The 20803-nt window shown below is 54.8% G+C and overlaps 1 protein-coding gene across 1 annotated transcript in view; it reads right to left on the reverse strand.

Annotated features, from left to right (window-relative positions):
- col11a1a (collagen, type XI, alpha 1a) overlaps nt 1-20803 on the reverse strand; it is a 1142395-nt gene that overhangs the window by 168642 nt on the left and 952950 nt on the right. The window contains 4 exon segments of the mRNA XM_072510277.1: nt 1370-1423; nt 1813-1866; nt 2178-2285; nt 9305-9358. Coding sequence (XP_072366378.1) covers nt 1370-1423; nt 1813-1866; nt 2178-2285; nt 9305-9358 — 270 coding nt within the window.

Consider the following 20803-nt stretch of genomic DNA (forward strand, 5'->3'; position numbering starts at 1 on the left):
TGGAGGGCTGTGACCAGTGGTGTTCCACAGGGATCAGTGCTGGGACCTTTGCTCTTTGTCGTATATATAAATGATTTGGAGGAAAATGTAACTGGTCTGATTAGTAAGTTTGCAGACGACACAAAGGTTGGTGGAATTGCGGATAGCGATGAGGACTGTCTGAGGATACAGCAGGATTTAGATTGTCTGGAGACTTGGGCGGAGAGATGGCAGATGGAGTTTAATCCGGACAAATGTGAGGTAATGCATTTTGGAAGGGCTAATGCAGGTAGGGAATATACAGTGAATGGTAGAACCCTCAAGAGTATTGAAAGTCAAAGAGATCTAGGAGTACAGGTCCACAGGTCATTGAAAGGGGCAACACAGGTGGAGAAGGTAGTCAAGAAGGCATACGGCATGCTTGCCTTCATTGGCCGGGGCATTGAGTATAAGAATTGGCAAGTCATGTTGCAGCTGTATAGAACCTTAGTTAGGCCACACTTGGAGTATAGTGTTCAATTCTGGTCGCCACACTACCAGAAGGATGTGGAGGCTTTAGAGAGGGTGCAGAAGAGATTTACCAGAATGTTGCCTGGTATGGAGGGCATAAGCTATGAGGAGCGATTGAATAAACTCGGTTTGTTCTCACTGGAACGAAGGAGGTTGAGGGGCGACCTGATAGAGGTATACAAAATTATGAGGGGCATAGACAGAGTGGATAGTCAGAGGCTTTTCCCCAGGCTAGAGGGGTCAATTACTAGGGGGCATAGGTTTAAGGTGAGAGGGGCAAAGTTTAGAGTAGATGTACGAGGCAAGTTTTTTACGCAGAGGGTAGTGGGTGCCTGGAACTCACTACCGGAGGAGGTAGTGGAAGCAGGGACGATAGGGACATTTAAGGGGCATCTTGACAAATATATGAATAGGATGGGAATAGAAGCATACGGACCCAGGAAGTGTAGAAGATTGTAGTTTAGTCGGGCAGTATGGTCGGCACGGGCTTGGAGGGCCGAAGGGCCTGTTCCTGTGCTGTACATTTCTTTGTTTGTTCTTGTTGTGCACACACACACGGCCCCAAACACCCGCGTACACACACACGGCCCAAAACACACACGTGCGCACACACACGGCCCATAACATACGTGTGCGCACACTCACACGGCCCAAAACACACATGCACGCACACACACACGGCCCAAAACACACGTGTGCACACTAACTGCAACACTTACAGAAATGTCTGCCGCACATTTACACACGTGCCAGTAATTCACTGCACCCCCTGTAACACACATAGTGCCACAGAATCCTCTCCAGCTGTGTAAATAGTAGATTACTGATATTATACAATTTCATCCTCCTCATTGCCTATTTCGATGTGTAAGATACTCACAGCTGGTCCGGACTCTCCATCTTCACCCTTGTCACCCGCAGTTCCATCAGCGCCCTACATTGCAACATAACATCATGGTCAATATCGGCTTCAGATCACAATTCCAAGGACAAGTTCTTCTTCCTCATTAAATAACAGGTTTATTTGCCTGCAGTTAATGAGTTCCGCCTGACATTTAACTTGGTCAAGTTAACTACAAGATTCACAAACAGCAGCAAGTTTTGGGAGCGGCCTCTCTAGTTAAACTTCTGTGTGGTTACAAGTTGAAGAAACAAAATTTGAGACAGGAACTGTGCCCAGGGCTTCAGGATTGGTCCACCCAACACTCAATGTAAACCAAAGGCAACTTCATTCATTTCAGTTCCATTTCTCTGTTGCTTGATTTACTTTTTGGAATAAACCACATTGCGACGCAGAGTTACTAAGGAAGTAATTGTACTCACCGACGTTCCCGGTTCACCTGGAGGGCCTGGATCTCCAGGGAAACCAACTGGACCCTAGAGAGGAGACAGAAACAATGAATAACTTGGGCAGAGATGGGGAATGAGAAGCTACCACAATTGAAAAGGTTCTGAGTGTGGAGGAGGATGTGTGATAAGGACAGGAGGGGATTGAGGGAGGGGGAGGGAGTGAGAACGGGTACAAGGGAGGGGGGGGGAGTGAGGGATGGAGTGAGGCTGGGCAGTGATTAGGGAGCATGGAGGGTGAGTGACGGGGGATGAGGAGGCGAGTATGGAGGTGAGAGAGGGATGGGAGAGTGAGTTTCTGTAGAGAGATTGCCAACAGCTGGAGTGTGAAACTGACTCACAGGGTTGCCTTTGGGTCCGTCGTCTCCAGCTGGTCCTTTGGGTCCGGCTGGACCAGCAGCCCCTGGGGGACCTGCCTCACCCTTGTCTCCAAAATCGCCTTTAGGACCCTGCAACACGAGAGGCACAGAATCTCAGCACATTGAACACCATCGGACCAGGAGAAGGTCTTTCAGCCCAAGAAAATGCTCTAGCATTCAGACAATTGTTGGCCAATTAGAATCTCACGCCAACTGCAGCAGTCACACACCTGTCGCAAATCTCTCAATCGTCTGAAAGCTCTGATTAAACCCCAACATCGTCAACCATTCTGAGGGGGAGTTCAGGAATCCATCCCCTTTACCTGTGCAACTGACCCCGAATCAACCCCAAACTGGATGCCCTGCCATCCAATCAGATCCAGCCTGCCCCGCCATCCAATCAGATCCTGGCTGCCCCGCCATCCAATCAGATCGAGCTTGCCCCGCCATCCAATCAGATCCAGCCTGCCCCGCCATCCAATCAGATCCAGCCTGCCCCGCCATCCAATCAGATCCTGGCTGCCCCACCATCCAATCAGATCGAGCTTGCCCCGCCATCCAATCAGATCCAGCCTGCCCCGCCATCCAATCAGATCCAGCCTGCCCCGCCATCCAATCAGATCCAGCCTGCCCTGCCATCCAATCAGATCCTGGCTGCCCCGCCATCCAATCAGATCCTGGTTGCCCCGCCATCCAATCAGATTCTGGCTGCCCCGCCATCCAATCAGATCATGACTGCCCCGCCATCCAATCAGATCCAGCCTGCCCCGCCATCCAATCAGATCCAGCCTGCCTCGCCATCCAATCAGCTCCAGCCTGCCCCGCCATCCAATCAGCTCCAGCCTGCCACGCCATCCAATCAGCTCCAGCCTGCCCCGCCATCCAATCAGATCCAGCCTGCCCCGCCATCCAATCAGATCCTGGCTGCCCCGCCATCCAATCAGATCCTGGCTGCCCCACCATCCAATCAGATCCAGCCTGCCCCGCCATCCAATCAGATCCAGCCTGCCCCACCATCCAATCAGATCCTGGCTGCTCTGCCATCCAATCAGATCCTGCTGCTCCACCATCCAATCAGGTCATGGCTGCCCCGCCATCCAATCAGATCCTGGCTGCCCCGCCATCCAATCAGATCATGGCTGCCCACCATCCAATCAGATCCAGCCTGCCCCACCATCCAATCAGATCATGGCTGCCCCGCCATCCAATCAGATCCTGGCTGCCCCGCCATCCAATCAGATCATGGCTGCCCACCATCCAATCAGATCCAGCCTGCCCCGCCATCCAATCAGATCCTTGCTGCCCCGCCATCCAATCAGATCCTTGCTGCCCCGCCATCCAATCAGATCCTGGCTGATCTCCACCTGGTCTCAAATCCACCTCCCCACCTGTTCCCCAAATCCCTTTCACCTTTTTTTAATTATCAGAAATTAAGTCAAGTTGGTACAATCTGTCCTTATATTGTAAACATTTTGGATCTCAATATTATTCTGGTGAATCTTTGCTGCAGTCCCTCTGAGGCCAATATCTCCTCCTGCGGTGTGGTAAACTTAAATGTTCACAGTAACTCCAGACCGAGGAGGACCGTCGGGAAATGGCTGGCTTCGAAACGCCCGACAAACCGTCTGTCAGTTTTGCTTCTGCTGTGATATTCTTGCACTAATTGTCAAAGAAGTCGAATGAGAGATGAATTGTCTCTGTAATTTAATTAATTGAGTTTGATAATCGTGTATGATGCCTCCCCAGCTTAATTACTGTGTGCAGTAATTGTATTGTGTGCAAACAATTACCACCCTGTAAACTGGACCCATGTAAACTCAATCTGATGTTGTCTTATTAACTCATTGTTTTCTTTCTTTAATCTATAATAATAATCTTTATTATTGTCACAAGTAGGCTTACATTAACACTGCAATGAAGTTACTGTGAAAATCCCCTAGTCGCCACATTCCGGCGCCTGTTCGGGTACACAGAGGGAGAATTCAGAGTGTCCAAATCACCTAACAGCGCGTCTTTCGGGACTTGTGGGAGGAAACCGGAGCACCCGGAGGAAACCCACGCAGACACGGGGAGAACGTGCAGACTCCGCACAGACAGTGACCCAAGCCGGGAATCAAACCTAATAGAATTCTTTGAGGAAGTGACAACGTTAATTGATGAGGGAAGGGCTGTAGATGTCATATACATGGACTTCAGTAAGGCGTTTGATAAAGTTTCCCATGGCAGGTTGATGGAAAAAGTGAAGTCGTATGGGGTTCAGGGTGTACTAGCTAGATGGATAAAGAACTGGCTGGGCAACAGGAGACAGAGAGTAGTGGTGAAAGGGAGTGTCTCACAATGGAGAAAGGTGACTAGTGGTGTTCCACAGGGATCCGTGCTCAGACCACTGTTGTTTGTGATATACATAAATGATCTGGACGAAGGTATAAGTGGTCTGATTAGCAAGTTTGCAGATGATACTAAGATTGGTGGAGTTGCAGATAGCGAGGAGGACTGTCAGAGAATACAGCAAAATATAGATAGATTGGAGAGTTAGGCAGAGAAATGGCAGATGGCGTTCAATCCGGGCAAATGCGAGGTGATGCATTTTGGAAGATCCAATTCAAGAGCGGACTATACGGTCAATGGAAGAGTCCTGGGGAAAATTGATGTACAGAGAGATCTGGGAGTTCAGGTCCATTGTACCCTGAAGGTGGCAACACAGGTCGATAGAGTGGTCAGGAAGGCATACAGCATGCTTGCCTTCATCGGACAGGGTATTGAGTACAAGAGTCGGCAGGTCATGTTACAGTTGTATAGGACTTTGGTTAGACCACATTTGGAATACTGCGTGCAGTTCTGGTCGCCACATTACCAGAAGGATGTGGATGCTTTAGAGAGGGTGCAGAGGAGGTTCACCAGGATGTTGCCTGGTATGGAGGGTGCTAGCTATGAAGAAAGGTTGAGTAGATTAGGATTGTTTTCGTTGGAATGACGGAGGTTGAGGGGGGACCTGATTGAGGTCTACAAAATTATGAGAGGGAGGACAGGGTGGATAGCAACAAGCTTTTCCCAAGAGTGGGGGTGTCAATTACAAGGGGTCACGATTTCAAGGTGAGAGGGGGAAAGTTTAAGGGAGATGTGCGTGGAAAGTTTTTTACGCAGAGGGTGGTGGGTGCCTGGAACGCTTTGCCAGCGGAGGTGGTAGAGGCGGGCACGATAGCATCATTTAAGATGCATCTAGACAGATATATGAACGGGCGGGGAACACAGGGAAGTAGATCCTTGGAAAATAGAAGACAGGTTTAGATAAAGGATCTGGATCGGCGCAGGCTGGGAGGGCCAAAGGGCCTGTTCCTGTGCTGTAATTTTCTCTGTTCTTTTCTTTGTTCTTGTCCCTGTTGCTGTGAAGCAACAGTGCTAAATACTGTGCCACCGTGCTGCCTATCTGTGCCTGGGATGTGGGCATTGCTGACAAGGCAAACATTTATTACCCATCCCTAATTGCCCTTGCGAATCATCCGAGTCAGGGTGGTGAGTGAGTTGGAGGGGAACCTCCAGGTGGTGGGGTTCCCAGGTATCTGCTGCTCTTGTCCTTCGACATGGTGGTGGTCGTGGGTTTGGAAGGTGCTGTCTAAGGAACCTTGGTGAGTTCCTGCAGAGCATCTTGAAGCTGTGGGAGAGAGAATTCTTCAAGGCTGTGGGGAAAGAGCGAGGCCTGAGGTCAATGGAGGGTTCCTTCAAAGAGTCGACACAGGAACAGTGGGTCAAATGTTTCCTTCCGGCTGTAAGGTTTGGTGATTTGTATAATGCTTCTCACATGTTTTTTAATTAAAAACCTCTGTTGAGAGATGGGTCAGGGGTCGGGGATGTTCTCTGGACATATTAACCATCGAGACACGTTGCTTTCTGAATTCACATCTTCCAATTCTTTCCTTAATAATCTCCCATATTTTTCAGAGAATGTTTTCATTGTTTTATTGTGGCTACGTTCCCACTTCTGGAAGTAAAGGAAAGAATTGTGTTCGCTGAGGGGACCAGGCAGTGGAGACGGCTGTCCAGGTCCGGCTCGATTTGCCAACACTCAATACCCCCAGCTCTTGGCAGAGACAGTGCTCGTGTAGTGTTGTTTCAATCGGGTTGTCTGCATCTTAATAGTTAAGTAACAACAATCACCGGCACCTTCAGCTGACACAATGGGACAGTGTGTAAATGATACGCCGAGCTAACACTGCATCGTTAACCATTCCATTCTTCATCATCGAACCATTCAGCCTTCCTGTGCTAGCTCTTTGAAAGAGCTAAAAAATTAATTTCTCTCCCCAACACCAATATCCCTGGAAATCCTTCTCTCAATCCCTGCCCCCAGTCCAGTAAACCTCGAACCCTCTCCAAGGCCCTGACGTCCTTCCAAAGGTGTGAAGCTCAAGAGTTGGACTCAATGCTTCAGTTGAGGCCTCAGCTGTAATTTATAAAGATTTCGCAAAACTTCCTTGCTTTTGGATTCTATCCAGAACGCACCGAATTCGGAGTGCTTTTTCTAACCACTTTCTCAACCCATCTTGTCACCCTCCACGATTAGCTGGGTGGTTAATACTGCTGCCTCACGGTGCCAGGGACCCGTGTGAACACTGCTGACCCACGGTGCCAGGGATCCAGGTTAACACTGCTGTGTCACAGTGCCAGGGACCCGGGTTAACACTGCTGTGTCACAGTGCCAGGGACCCGGGTTAACACTGCTGTGTCACAGTGCCAGGGACCCGGGTTAACACTGCTGTGTCACAGTGCCAGGGACCCGGGTTAACACTGCTGTGTCACAGTGCCAGGGACCCGGGTTAACACTGCTGTCTCACAGTGCCAGGGACCCGGGTTAACACTGCTGTCTCACAGTGCCAGGGACCCGTGTGAACACTGCTGACCCACGGTGCCAGGGACCCGTGTGAACACTGCTGTCTCACAGTGCCAGGGACCCGTGTGAACACTGCTGACCCACGGTGCCAGGGACCCGTGTGAACACTGCTGTCTCACAGTGCCAGGGACCCGTGTGAACACTGCTGACCCACGGTGCCAGGGATCCGGGTTAACACTGCTGTCTCACAGTGCCAGGGACCCGGGTTAACACTGCTGTCTCACAGAGCCAGGGACCCGGGTTAACACTACTGTCTCACAGAGCCAGGGACCCGGGTTAACGCTGCTGTCTCACAGTGCCAGGGACCCGGGTTAACACTGCTGTCACACAGTGCCAGGGACCCGGGTTAACACTGCTGTCTCACAGTGCCAGGGATCCGGGTTAACACGGCTGTCTCACAGTGCCAGGGACCCGGGTTAACGCTGCTGTCTCACAGTGTCAGGGACCCGGGTTAACACTGCTGTCTCACAGTGCCAGGGACCCGGGTTAGCACTGCTGTCTCACAGTGTCAGGGACCCGGGTTAACACTGCTGTCTCACAGTGCCAGGGACCTGGGTTCGCACTGCTGTCTCAGTGCCAGGGACCCGGGTTAACACTGCTGTCTCACAGAGCCAGGGACCCGGGTTAACGCTGCTGTCTCACAGTGCCAGGGACTCGGGTTAACACTGCTGTTTCACAGAGCCAGGGACCCGGGTTAACACTGCTGTCTCACAGTGCCAGGGACCCGGGTTAACACTGCTGTCTCACAGAGTCAGGGACCCGGGTTAACACTGCTGTTTCACAGAGCCAGGGACCCGGGTTAACACTGCTGTCTCACAGAGTCAGGGACCCGGGTTAACACTGCTGTTTCACAGAGCCAGGGACCCGGGTTAACACTGCTGTCGCACAGTGCCAGGGACCCGGGTTAACACTGCTGTCTCACAGTGCCAGGGACCCGGGTTAACACTGCTGTCGCACAGTGCCAGGGACCCGGGTTAACACTGCTGTCTCACAGTGCCAGGGATCCGGGTTAAAACTGCTGCCTCACACGCCAGGGTCCCAGGTTCGATTCCCGGCTTGGGTCACTGCCTGTGCGGAGTCTGCACGTTCTCCCAGTGTCTGCGTGGGTTTCCTCCGGGTGCTCCGGTTTCCTCCCACAGTCCAAAGATGTGGAGGTTAGATGGATTGGCCATGCTAAATGTGCAGGGTTACGGGGACTGGGCGGTGGATTGGGCTTAGGGAGGGTGCTCTTTCGGAGGGTCAGTCCAGGTTCGATGGGCCAAATGGCCTGCCTCTGGCTGTAGGTATTCTCTGTTTCTGCATTCCATTGAAAATTGTGTTGTTTAGTTTCTGTGTGCTCTGCTCCACCTTCCTAACAAAATACAACAATTCACACTTTGTGATACAGCAAATCTGTCCTGTGTCTGTTCCCAAGGTGACTCTCGCCGAATTTCATGCCATCGACAAGCTCTGATATTTTGCTCACATATTCTATCCAAGCAGAAGAAAGGCTGTTCTAATTCCCTGGGGACACCCCTGTGCACAACCCTTCAACCTGAAAAACAACCGTTCACACATCCTCTCCGATCCCTAGTCAATAGCACAGTCGTGCTGCAACAGACCCTCAACCCATCAACCGAGTGGTTTGACTGCAGCCCCTTGGTATTCAGCTTTACACACACCACGGAATTGACAATTTGTGAGTGGGTGATATTCTGAGCAGGGTACCATTCTCCAAACATCCAGAACTTCCAGCAAATTCTAAGTGGAACAGGGACGGCATGGCAGCACAGTGGATAGCACAGTTACTTCACAGCTCCAGGGTCCCAGGTTCGATTCCGGCTTGGGTCACTGTCTGTGCGGAGTCTGCACGTTCTCCCCGTGTGTGCGTGGGTTTCCTCCGGGTGCTCCGGTTTCCTCCCACAACTCCCGAAAGACGCGCTGTTAGGTGAATTGGACATTCTGAATTCTCCCTCTGTGAACCCAAACAGGTGCCGGAATGTGGCGACTAGGGGCTTTTCACAGTAACTTCATTGCAGTGTTAATGTAAACCTACTTGACGATAAAGATTATTATTATTCTGATTATAGGTACAGTTGAAAACAATCATTTCAATCCTCTGTGGGGCTCAGCCTGCTCATTTGCTGATGAATATTAATTTCTGTGTCGAGACAGCAGCCCCAATGAGCTGTAAGGTCTCGATGAATAGTCCACCCTGCAGAATGTGTTTACAGAAACTTACCCCTCGACCCCTGTCACCTGGAGGTCCTGGGTCACCAGCTTCACCCGTCTCACCCTGGAAACAGGAAAAAAACATCAATCAGCAACAACCTTTTGCATTTAGATAGAAGCCCGGTTATCTTTGGAACAGATGAGACTGAGCAGAGATTTAATTGGGGCGAATAAAATCCTGAGGGGCCTGGATCGCTGGAGAGGACGTCTCTGACAGGCTGGGAGGGGAGATGAGGAACGGGGATCTGGAACTAACTTCCTGAAGTGAGGGAGGGCCAGAAACTCACTTCACATTGGCTCGGTATTTGTGTTTGTTTGTGGATCTGCAGGAGGGGGGCGGGGGGGGGGGGGGGGGGGGGCTCTGGAAGGTTCACACGAACTGCCAATGATTAGGCCATTTCAGAGTCTCCCACATTGCTGTGGGTCTGGAGTCACGTGTAGGACACACCGGGTAAGGACGGCAGATTTCCTCCCGAAAGGACATCAGTGACCGAAATGGGTTTTTACAACAATCGACAATGTTTCATGGTCATCATTAGAATTGTTTTAAGTTCCAGATTTTTACTGAATTCAAATTTCCCCATCTGCACTGGAGGGTCTCGAACCTGGCCACAGGGTTTTACAGCACAGAACGAGAACGAGGCCATTCGGCCCATCATGGCCGTGCCGGCCTTCAAGCACCGAATTACTCCAATCCCATTTAACATAGATACATTGAGGTTAGGAGCGGGAGGCCATTTGGCCCTTCGAGCTGCTCCGCCATTCATCACCATCATGGCTGATCATCCAACTCAATAGCCTGATCCTGCTTTCTCCCCATAGCCTTTGGTCCCATTCTCCCCAAGTGCTATATCCAGCCGCCTCTTGAATATATTCAAAGTTTTAGCATCAACTACTTCCTGTGGGAATGAATTCCACAGGCTCTACCAGCACGTGGTCCTTAGCCTTGTCTGCAAAAGTTTTTAAAGTGCTAAATGTTTCTTAATTGTTATGAGGGTCTCTGCCTCCATCACCCTCTCAGTCAGCGAGTTCCCGATTCCCACGCTCTCAGACAGCGAGTTCCCGATTCCCAACCTCTCAGACAGCGAGTTCCCGATTCCCACCCTCTGAGACAGCGAGTTCCCGATTCCCACCACCCTCTCAGACAGCGAGTTCCCGATTCCCACCCTCTCAGACAGAGAGTTCCCGATTCCCACCTTCTCAGACAGCGAGTTCCCGATTCCCACCCTCTCAGACAGCGAATTCCCGAATCCCACCACCCTCTCAGACAGCGAGTTCCCGATTCCCACCTTCTCAGACAGCGAGTTCCCGATTCCCACACTCTCAGGCAGCGAGTTCCCAATTCCCACCCTCCTTCTCTCAGACAGCGAATTCCCGAATCCCACCCTCTCAGACAGCAAATTCCTGAATCCCACTACTCTCTCAGACAGCGAGTTCCAGATTCCCACCCTCTCAGACAGCGAGTTCCCGATTCCCACCCTCTCAGACAGCGAGTTCCCGATTCCCACCCTCTCAGACAGCGAGTTCCCGATTCCCACCCTCTCACACAGCGAGTTCCCGATTCCCACCCTCCCAGACAGCGAGTTCTCGATTCCCACCCTCTCAGACAGCGAGTTCCCGATTCCCACCCTCTCAGACAGCGAGTTCCCGATTCCCATCCTCTCAGACAGCAAGTTCCCGATTCCCACCCTCCCAGACAGCGAGTTCCCGATTCCCACCCACTCAGACAGCGAGTTCCCGATTCCCACCATCTCAGGCAGCGAGTTCCCGATTCCCACCCTCTCACACAGCGAGTTCCCGATTCCCACCCTCCCAGACAGCGAGTTCCAGATTCCCACCCCCCTCTCAAACAGCGTGTTCCCGATTCCCACCCTCTCAGACAGCGAGTTGCCGATTTCCACACTCTCAGACAGCGAGTTCCCGATTCCCACCCTCTCAGACAGCGAGTTCCCGATTCCCACCCTCTCAGACAGCGAGTTCCTGATTCCCACCCTCTCACACAGCGAGTTCCCGATTCCCACCCTCCCAGACAGCGAGTTCCAGATTCCCACCCCCCTCTCAAACAGCGTGTTCCCGATTCCCACCCTCTCAGACAGCGAGTTCCTGATTCCCACCCTCTCACACAGCGAGTTCCCGATTCCCACCCTCCCAGACAGCGAGTTCCAGATTCCCACCCCCCTCTCAGACAGCAAGTTCCCAATTCCCACCCTCTCAGACAGCGAGTTCCCGATTCCCACCCTCTCAGGCAGCGAGTTCCCGATTCCCAACCTCTCAGGCAGCGAATTCCCGATTCCCACCCTCTCAGACAGCGAGTTCCCGATTCCCACCCTCTCAGACAGCGAGTTCCCGATTCCCACCCTCTCAGGCAGCGAGTTCCCGATTCCCACACTCTCAGACAGCGTGTTCCTTATTCCCACCCTCTCAGGCAGGGAGTTCCCTATTCCCACCCTCTCAGACAGCGAGTTCCCGATTCCCACCCTCTCAGACAGCGAGTTCCCGATTCCCACCCTCTCAGACAGCGAGTTCCCTATTCCCACTCTCTCAGGCAGCGAGTTCCCGATTCCCACCCTCTCAGACAGCGAGTTACCGATTCCCACCCTCTCAGACAGCGAGTTCCCGATTCCCACCCTCTCAGACAGCCAGTTCGCGATTCCTACCCTCTCAGACAGCGAGTTGCCGATTCCCACCACCCTCTCAGACAGCGAGTTCCCGATTCGCACCCTCTCAGAGAGCGAGTTCCCGATTCCCACCCTCTCAGACAGCGAGTTCCCGACTCCCACCCTCTCAGACTGCGAGTTCCTGATTCCCACCCTCTCAGACGGCGAGTTCCCGATTCCCACACTCTCAGACAGCGAGTTCCCGATTCGCTCCCTCTCAGACAGCGAGTTCCCGATTCCCACCCTCTCAGACAGCGAGTTCCCGATTCCGACCACCCTCTCAGACAGCGAGTTCCCGATACTCACCACCCTCTCAGACAGCGAGTTCCCGATTCCCACCCTCTCAGACAGCGAGTTCCCGATTCCCACCCTCTCAGACAGCGAGGTCCCGATTCCCACCCTCTCAGACAGCGAGTTCCCGATTCCCACTCTCTCAGACAGCAAGTTCGCGATTCCCACCACACTCTCAGACAGCGAGTTCCCGATTCCCACCCTCTCAGACGGCGAGTTCCCGATTCCCACAATCACAGTCAGCGAGTTCCCGATTCCCACCCTCTCAGGCAGCGAGTTCCCGATTCCCACCCTCTCAGACAGCGAGTTCCCGATTCCCACCCTCTCAGACAGCGAGTTCCCAATTACCACACTCACAGATAGCGAGTTCCAGATTCCCACCCTCTCAGACAGCGAGTTCCCGATTCCCACCCTCTCAGACAGCGAGTTCCCAATTACCACCCTCACAGACAGCGAGTTCCAGATTCCCACCCTCTCAGACAGCGAGTTCCCGATTCCCACCCACTCACACTGCGAGATCCCGATTCCCACGCTCAGAGACAGCGAGTTCCCGATTCCCACCCTCTCAGACAGCGAGTTCCCGATTCCCACCCTCTCAGACAGCGAGTTCCTGGTTCCCACCACCCTCTCAGGCAGCGAATTCTCGATTCCCACCCTCTCAGACAGCGAGTTCCCGATTCGCACCCTCTCAGACAGCGAGTTCCCGATTCCCACCACCCTCTCAGACAGCGAGTTCCCGATTCCCACCCTCTGAGACAGCGAGTTCCCGATTCCCACCACCCTCTCAGACAGCGAGTTACAGATTCCCACACTCTCAGACAGCGTGTTCCTTATTCCCACCCTCTCAGGCAGCGAGTTCCCTATTCCCACCCTCTCAGACAGCGAGTTCCCGATTCCCACCCTCTCAGACAGCGTGTTCCTGATTCCCTCCCTCTCAGAGAGCGAGTTCCCGATTCCCACCCTCTCAGACAGCGAGTTCCCGACTCCCACCCTCTCAGACTGCGAGTTCCTGATTCCCACCCTCTCAGACGGCGAGTTCCCGATTCCCACACTCTCAGACAGCGAGTTCCCGATTCGCTCCCTCTCAGACAGCGAGTTCCCGATTCCCACCCTCTCAGACAGCGAGTTCCCGATTCCGACCACCCTCTCAGACAGCGAGTTCCCGATACTCACCACCCTCTCAGACAGCGAGTTCCCGATTCCCACCCTCTCAGACAGCGAGTTCCCGATTCCCACCCTCTCAGACAGCGAGGTCCCGATTCCCACCCTCTCAGACAGCGAGTTCCCGATTCCCACTCTCTCAGACAGCAAGTTCGCGATTCCCACCACCCTCTCAGACAGCGAGTTCCCGATTCTCACCCTCTCAGACAGCGAGTTCCCGATTCCCACCCTCTCAGACAGCGAGTTCCCGATTCCGACCACCCTCTCAGACAGCGAGTTCCCGATACTCACCACCCTCTCAGACAGCGAGTTCCCGATTCCCACCCTCTCAGACAGCGAGTTCCCGATTCCCACCCTCTCAGACAGCGAGGTACCGATTCCCACCCTCTCAGACAGCGAGTTCCCGATTCCCACTCTCTCAGACAGCAAGTTCGCGATTCCCACCACCCTCTCAGGCAGCGAGTTCCCGATTCCCACCCTCTCAGACAGCGAGTTCCCGATTCCCACCCTCTCAGACATCGAGTTCCCAATTACCACACTCACAGACAGCGAGTTCCAGATTCCCACCCTCTCAGACAGCGAGTTCCCGATTCCCACCCTCTCAGACAGCGAGTTCCCAATTACCACCCTCACAGACAGCGAGTTCCAGATTCCCACCCTCTCAGACAGCGAGTTCCCGATTCCCACCCACTCACACAGCGAGATCCCGATTCCCACGCTCAGAGACAGCGAGTTCCCGATTCCCACCCTCTCAGACAGCGAGTTCCCGATTCCCACCCTCTCAGACAGCGAGTTCCTGGTTCCCACCACCCTCTCAGGCAGCGAATTCTCGATTCCCACCCTCTCAGACAGCGAGTTCCCGATTCCCACCCTCTCAGACAGCGAGTTCCCGATTCCCACCACCCTCTCAGACAGCGAGTTCCCGATTCCCACCCTCTGAGACAGCGAGTTCCCGATTCCCACCACCCTCTCAGACAGCGAGTTACAGATTCCCACACTCTCAGACAGCGTGTTCCTTATTCCCACCCTCTCAGGCAGCGAGTTCCCTATTCCCACCCTCTCAGACAGCGAGTTCCCGATTCCCACCCTCTCAGACAGCGTGTTCCTGATTCCCTCCCTCTCAGACAGCGAGTTCCCGATTCCCACCCTCTCAGACAGCGAGTTCCCGATTCCCAACCTCTCAGACAGCGAGTTCCCGATTCCCACCCTCTCAGACAGCGAGTTCCCTATTCCCACTCTCTCAGGCAGCGAGTTCCCGATTCCCACCCTCTCAGACAGCGAGTTACCGATTCCCACCCTCTCAGACAGCGAGTTCCCGATTCCGACCACCCTCTCAGACAGCGAGTTCCCGATACTCACCACCCTCTCAGACAGCGAGTTCCCGATTCCCACCCTCTCAGACAGCGAGTTCCCGATTCCCACCCTCTCAGACAGCGAGGTCCCGATTCCCACCCTCTCAGACAGCGAGTTCCCGATTCCCACTCTCTCAGACAGCAAGTTCGCGATTCCCACCACCCTCTCAGACAGCGAGTTCCCGATTCTCACCCTCTCAGACAGCGAGTTCCCGATTCCCACCCTCTCAGACGGCGAGTTCCCGATTCCCACAATCACAGGCAGCGAGTTCCCGATTCCCACCCTCTCAGACAGCGAGTTACCGATTCCCACCCTCTCAGACAGCGAGTTCCCGATTCCCACCCTCTCAGACAGCCAGTTCGCGATTCCTACCCTCTCAGACAGCGAGTTGCCGATTCCCACCACCCTCTCAGACAGCGAGTTCCCGATTCGCACCCTCTCAGAGAGCGAGTTCCCGATTCCCACCCTCTCAGACAGCGAGTTCCCGACTCCCACCCTCTCAGACTGCGAGTTCCTGATTCCCACCCTCTCAGACGGCGAGTTCCCGATTCCCACACTCTCAGACAGCGAGTTCCCGATTCGCTCCCTCTCAGACAGCGAGTTCCCGATTCCCACCCTCTCAGACAGCGAGTTCCCGATTCCGACCACCCTCTCAGACAGCGAGTTCCCGATACTCACCACCCTCTCAGACAGCGAGTTCCCGATTCCCACCCTCTCAGACAGCGAGTTCCCGATTCCCACCCTCTCAGACAGCGAGGTCCCGATTCCCACCCTCTCAGACAGCGAGTTCCCGATTCCCACTCTCTCAGACAGCAAGTTCGCGATTCCCACCACCCTCTCAGACAGCGAGTTCCCGATTCTCACCCTCTCAGACAGCGAGTTCCCGATTCCCACCCTCTCAGACGGCGAGTTCCCGATTCCCACAATCACAGTCAGCGAGTTCCCGATTCCCACCCTCTCAGGCAGCGAGTTCCCGATTCCCACCCTCTCAGACAGCGAGTTCCCGATTCCCACCCTCTCAGACAGCGAGTTCCCAATTACCACACTCACAGACAGCGAGTTCCAGATTCCCACCCTCTCAGACAGCGAGTTCCCGATTCCCACCCTCTCAGACAGCGAGTTCCCAATTACCACCCTCACAGACAGCGAGTTCCAGATTCCCACCATCTCAGACAGCGAGTTCCCGATTCCCACCCACTCACACAGCGAGATCCCGATTCCCACGCTCAGAGACAGCGAGTTCCCGATTCCCACCCTCTCAGACAGCGAGTTCCCGATTCCCACCCTCTCAGACAGCGAGTTCCTGGTTCCCACCACCCTCTCAGGCAGCGAATTCTCGATTCCCACCCTCTCAGACAGCGAGTTCCCGATTCCCACCCTCTCAGACAGCGAGTTCCCGATTCCCACCACCCTCTCAGACAGCGAGTTCCCGATTCCCACCCTCTGAGACAGCGAGTTCCCGATTCCCACCACCCTCTCAGACAGCGAGTTACAGATTCCCACACTCTCAGACAGCGTGTTCCTTATTCCCACCCTCTCAGGCAGCGAGTTCCCTATTCCCACCCTCTCAGACAGCGAGTTCCCGATTCCCACCCTCTCAGACAGCGTGTTCCTGATTCCCTCCCTCTCAGAGAGCGAGTTCCCGATTCCCACCCTCTCAGACAGCGAGTTCCCGACTCCCACCCTCTCAGACTGCGAGTTCCTGATTCCCACCCTCTCAGACGGCGAGTTCCCGATTCCCACACTCTCAGACAGCGAGTTCCCGATTCGCTCCCTCTCAGACAGCGAGTTCCCGATTCCCACCCTCTCAGACAGCGAGTTCCCGATTCCGACCACCCTCTCAGACAGCGAGTTCCCGATACTCACCACCCTCTCAGACAGCGAGTTCCCGATTCCCACCCTCTCAGACAGCGAGTTCCCGATTCCCACCCTCTCAGACAGCGAGGTCCCGATTCCCACCCTCTCAGACAGCGAGTTCCCGATTCCCACTCTCTCAGACAGCAAGTTCGCGATTCCCACCACCCTCTCAGACAGCGAGTTCCCGATTCTCACCCTCTCAGACAGCGAGTTCCCGATTCCCACCCTCTCAGACAGCGAGTTCCCGATTCCGACCACCCTCTCAGACAGCGAGTTCCCGATACTCACCACCCTCTCAGACAGCGAGTTCCCGATTCCCACCCTCTCAGACAGCGAGTTCCCGATTCCCACCCTCTCAGACAGCGAGGTCCCGATTCCCACCCTCTCAGACAGCGAGTTCCCGATTCCCACTCTCTCAGACAGCAAGTTCGCGATTCCCACCACCCTCTCAGGCAGCGAGTTCCCGATTCCCACCCTCTCAGACAGCGAGTTCCCGATTCCCACCCTCTCAGACAGCGAGTTCCCAATTACCACACTCACAGACAGCGAGTTCCAGATTCCCACCCTCTCAGACAGCGAGTTCCCGATTCCCACCCTCTCAGACAGCGAGTTCCCAATTACCACCCTCACAGACAGCGAGTTCCAGATTCCCACCCTCTCAGACAGCGAGTTCCCGATTCCCACCCACTCACACAGCGAGATCCCGATTCCCACGCTCAGAGACAGCGAGTTCCCGATTCCCACCCTCTCAGACAGCGAGTTCCCGATTCCCACCCTCTCAGACAGCGAGTTCCTGGTTCCCACCACCCTCTCAGGCAGCGAATTCTCGATTCCCACCCTCTCAGACAGCGAGTTCCCGATTCCCACCCTCTCAGACAGCGAGTTCCCGATTCCCACCACCCTCTCAGACAGCGAGTTCCCGATTCCCACCCTCTGAGACAGCGAGTTCCCGATTCCCACCACCCTCTCAGACAGCGAGTTACAGATTCCCACACTCTCAGACAGCGTGTTCCTTATTCCCACCCTCTCAGGCAGCGAGTTCCCTATTCCCACCCTCTCAGACAGCGAGTTCCCGATTCCCACCCTCTCAGACAGCGTGTTCCTGATTCCCTCCCTCTCAGACAGCGAGTTCCCGATTCCCACCCTCTCAGACAGCGAGTTCCCGATTCCCAACCTCTCAGACAGCGAGTTCCCGATTCCCACCCTCTCAGACAGCGAGTTCCCTATTCCCACTCTCTCAGGCAGCGAGTTCCCGATTCCCACCCTCTCAGACAGCGAGTTACCGATTCCCACCCTCTCAGACAGCGAGTTCCCGATTCCGACCACCCTCTCAGACAGCGAGTTCCCGATACTCACCACCCTCTCAGACAGCGAGTTCCCGATTCCCACCCTCTCAGACAGCGAGTTCCCGATTCCCACCCTCTCAGACAGCGAGGTCCCGTTTCCCACCCTCTCAGACAGCGAGTTCCCGATTCCCACTCTCTCAGACAGCAAGTTCGCGATTCCCACCACCCTCTCAGACAGCGAGTTCCCGATTCTCACCCTCTCAGACAGCGAGTTCCCGATTCCCACCCTCTCAGACGGCGAGTTCCCGATTCCCACAATCACAGTCAGCGAGTTCCCGATTCCCACCCTCTCAGGCAGCGAGTTCCCGCTTCCCACCCTCTCAGACAGCGAGTTCCCGATTCCCACCCTCTCAGACAGCGAGTTCCCAATTACCACACTCACAGACAGCGAGTTCCAGATTCCCACCCTCTCAGACAGCGAGTTCCCGATTCCCACCCTCTCAGACAGCGAGTTCCCAATTACCACCCTCACAGACAGCGAGTTCCAGATTCCCACCCTCTCAGACAGCGAGTTCCCGATTCCCACCCACTCACACAGCGAGATCCCGATTCCCACGCTCAGAGACAGCGAGTTCCCGATTCCCACCCTCTCAGACAGCGAGTTCCCGATTCCCACCCTCTCAGACAGCGAGTTCCTGGTTCCCACCACCCTCTCAGGCAGCGAATTCTCGATTCCCACCCTCTCAGACAGCGAGTTCCCGATTCCCACCCTCTCAGACAGCGAGTTCCCGATTCCCACCACCCTCTCAGACAGCGAGTTCCCGATTCCCACCCTCTGAGACAGCGAGTTCCCGATTCCCACCACCCTCTCAGACAGCGAGTTACAGATTCCCACACTCTCAGACAGCGTGTTCCTTATTCCCACCCTCTCAGGCAGCGAGTTCCCTATTCCCACCCTCTCAGACAGCGAGTTCCCGATTCCCACCCTCTCAGACAGCGTGTTCCTGATTCCCTCCCTCTCAGAGAGCGAGTTCCCGATTCCCACCCTCTCAGACAGCGAGTTCCCGACTCCCACCCTCTCAGACTGCGAGTTCCTGATTCCCACCCTCTCAGACGGCGAGTTCCCGATTCCCACACTCTCAGACAGCGAGTTCCCGATTCGCTCCCTCTCAGACAGCGAGTTCCCGATTCCCACCCTCTCAGACAGCGAGTTCCCGATTCCGACCACCCTCTCAGACAGCGAGTTCCCGATACTCACCACCCTCTCAGACAGCGAGTTCCCGATTCCCACCCTCTCAGACAGCGAGTTCCCGATTCCCACCCTCTCAGACAGCGAGGTCCCGATTCCCACCCTCTCAGACAGCGAGTTCCCGATTCCCACTCTCTCAGACAGCAAGTTCGCGATTCCCACCACCCTCTCAGACAGCGAGTTCCCGATTCTCACCCTCTCAGACAGCGAGTTCCCGATTCCCACCCTCTCAGACAGCGAGTTCCCGATTCCGACCACCCTCTCAGACAGCGAGTTCCCGATACTCACCACCCTCTCAGACAGCGAGTTCCCGATTCCCACCCTCTCAGACAGCGAGTTCCCGATTCCCACCCTCTCAGACAGCGAGGTCCCGATTCCCACCCTCTCAGACAGCGAGTTCCCGATTCCCACTCTCTCAGACAGCAAGTTCGCGATTCCCACCACCCTCTCAGGCAGCGAGTTCCCGATTCCCACCCTCTCAGACAGCGAGTTCCCGATTCCCACCCTCTCAGACAGCGAGTTCCCAATTACCACACTCACAGACAGCGAGTTCCAGATTCCCACCCTCTCAGACAGCGAGTTCCCGATTCCCACCCTCTCAGACAGCGAGTTCCCAATTACCACCCTCACAGACAGCGAGTTCCAGATTCCCACCCTCTCAGACAGCGAGTTCCCGATTCCCACCCACTCACACAGCGAGATCCCGATTCCCACGCTCAGAGACAGCGAGTTCCCGATTCCCACCCTCTCAGACAGCGAGTTCCCGATTCCCACCCTCTCAGACAGCGAGTTCCTGGTTCCCACCACCCTCTCAGGCAGCGAATTCTCGATTCCCACCCTCTCAGACAGCGAGTTCCCGATTCCCACCCTCTCAGACAGCGAGTTCCCGATTCCCACCACCCTCTCAGACAGCGAGTTCCCGATTCCCACCCTCTGAGACAGCGAGTTCCCGATTCCCACCACCCTCTCAGACAGCGAGTTACAGATTCCCACACTCTCAGACAGCGTGTTCCTTATTCCCACCCTCTCAGGCAGCGAGTTCCCTATTCCCACCCTCTCAGACAGCGAGTTCCCGATTCCCACCCTCTCAGACAGCGTGTTCCTGATTCCCTCCCTCTCAGACAGCGAGTTCCCGATTCCCACCCTCTCAGACAGCGAGTTCCCGATTCCCAACCTCTCAGACAGCGAGTTCCCGATTCCCACCCTCTCAGACAGCGAGTTCCCTATTCCCACTCTCTCAGGCAGCGAGTTCCCGATTCACACCCTCTCAGACAGCGAGTTACCGATTCCCACCCTCTCAGACAGCGAGTTCCCTATTCCCACCCTCTCAGACAGCGTGTTCCTTATTCCCACCCTCTCAGGCAGCGAGTTCCCTATTCCCACCCTCTCAGACAGCGTGTTCCTGATTCCCACCCTCTCAGACAGCGAGTTCCCGATTCCCACCCTCTCAGACAGCGAGTTCCCGATTACCACCCTCTCAGACAGCGAGTTCTCTATTCCCACCCTCTCAGGCAGCGAGTTCCAGATTCCCGCCCTCTCAGGCAGCGTGTTCCTGATTCCCACGCTCTCAGACAGCGAGTAACCGATTCCCACCCTCTCAGACAGCGAGTTCCCGATTCCCACCCTCTCAAACAGCCAGTTCCCGATTCCCACGC

The sequence above is a fragment of the Scyliorhinus torazame genome, chromosome 7 (assembly GCF_047496885.1).
Source record: "Scyliorhinus torazame isolate Kashiwa2021f chromosome 7, sScyTor2.1, whole genome shotgun sequence".
Lineage (NCBI taxonomy): Eukaryota > Metazoa > Chordata > Chondrichthyes > Carcharhiniformes > Scyliorhinidae > Scyliorhinus > Scyliorhinus torazame.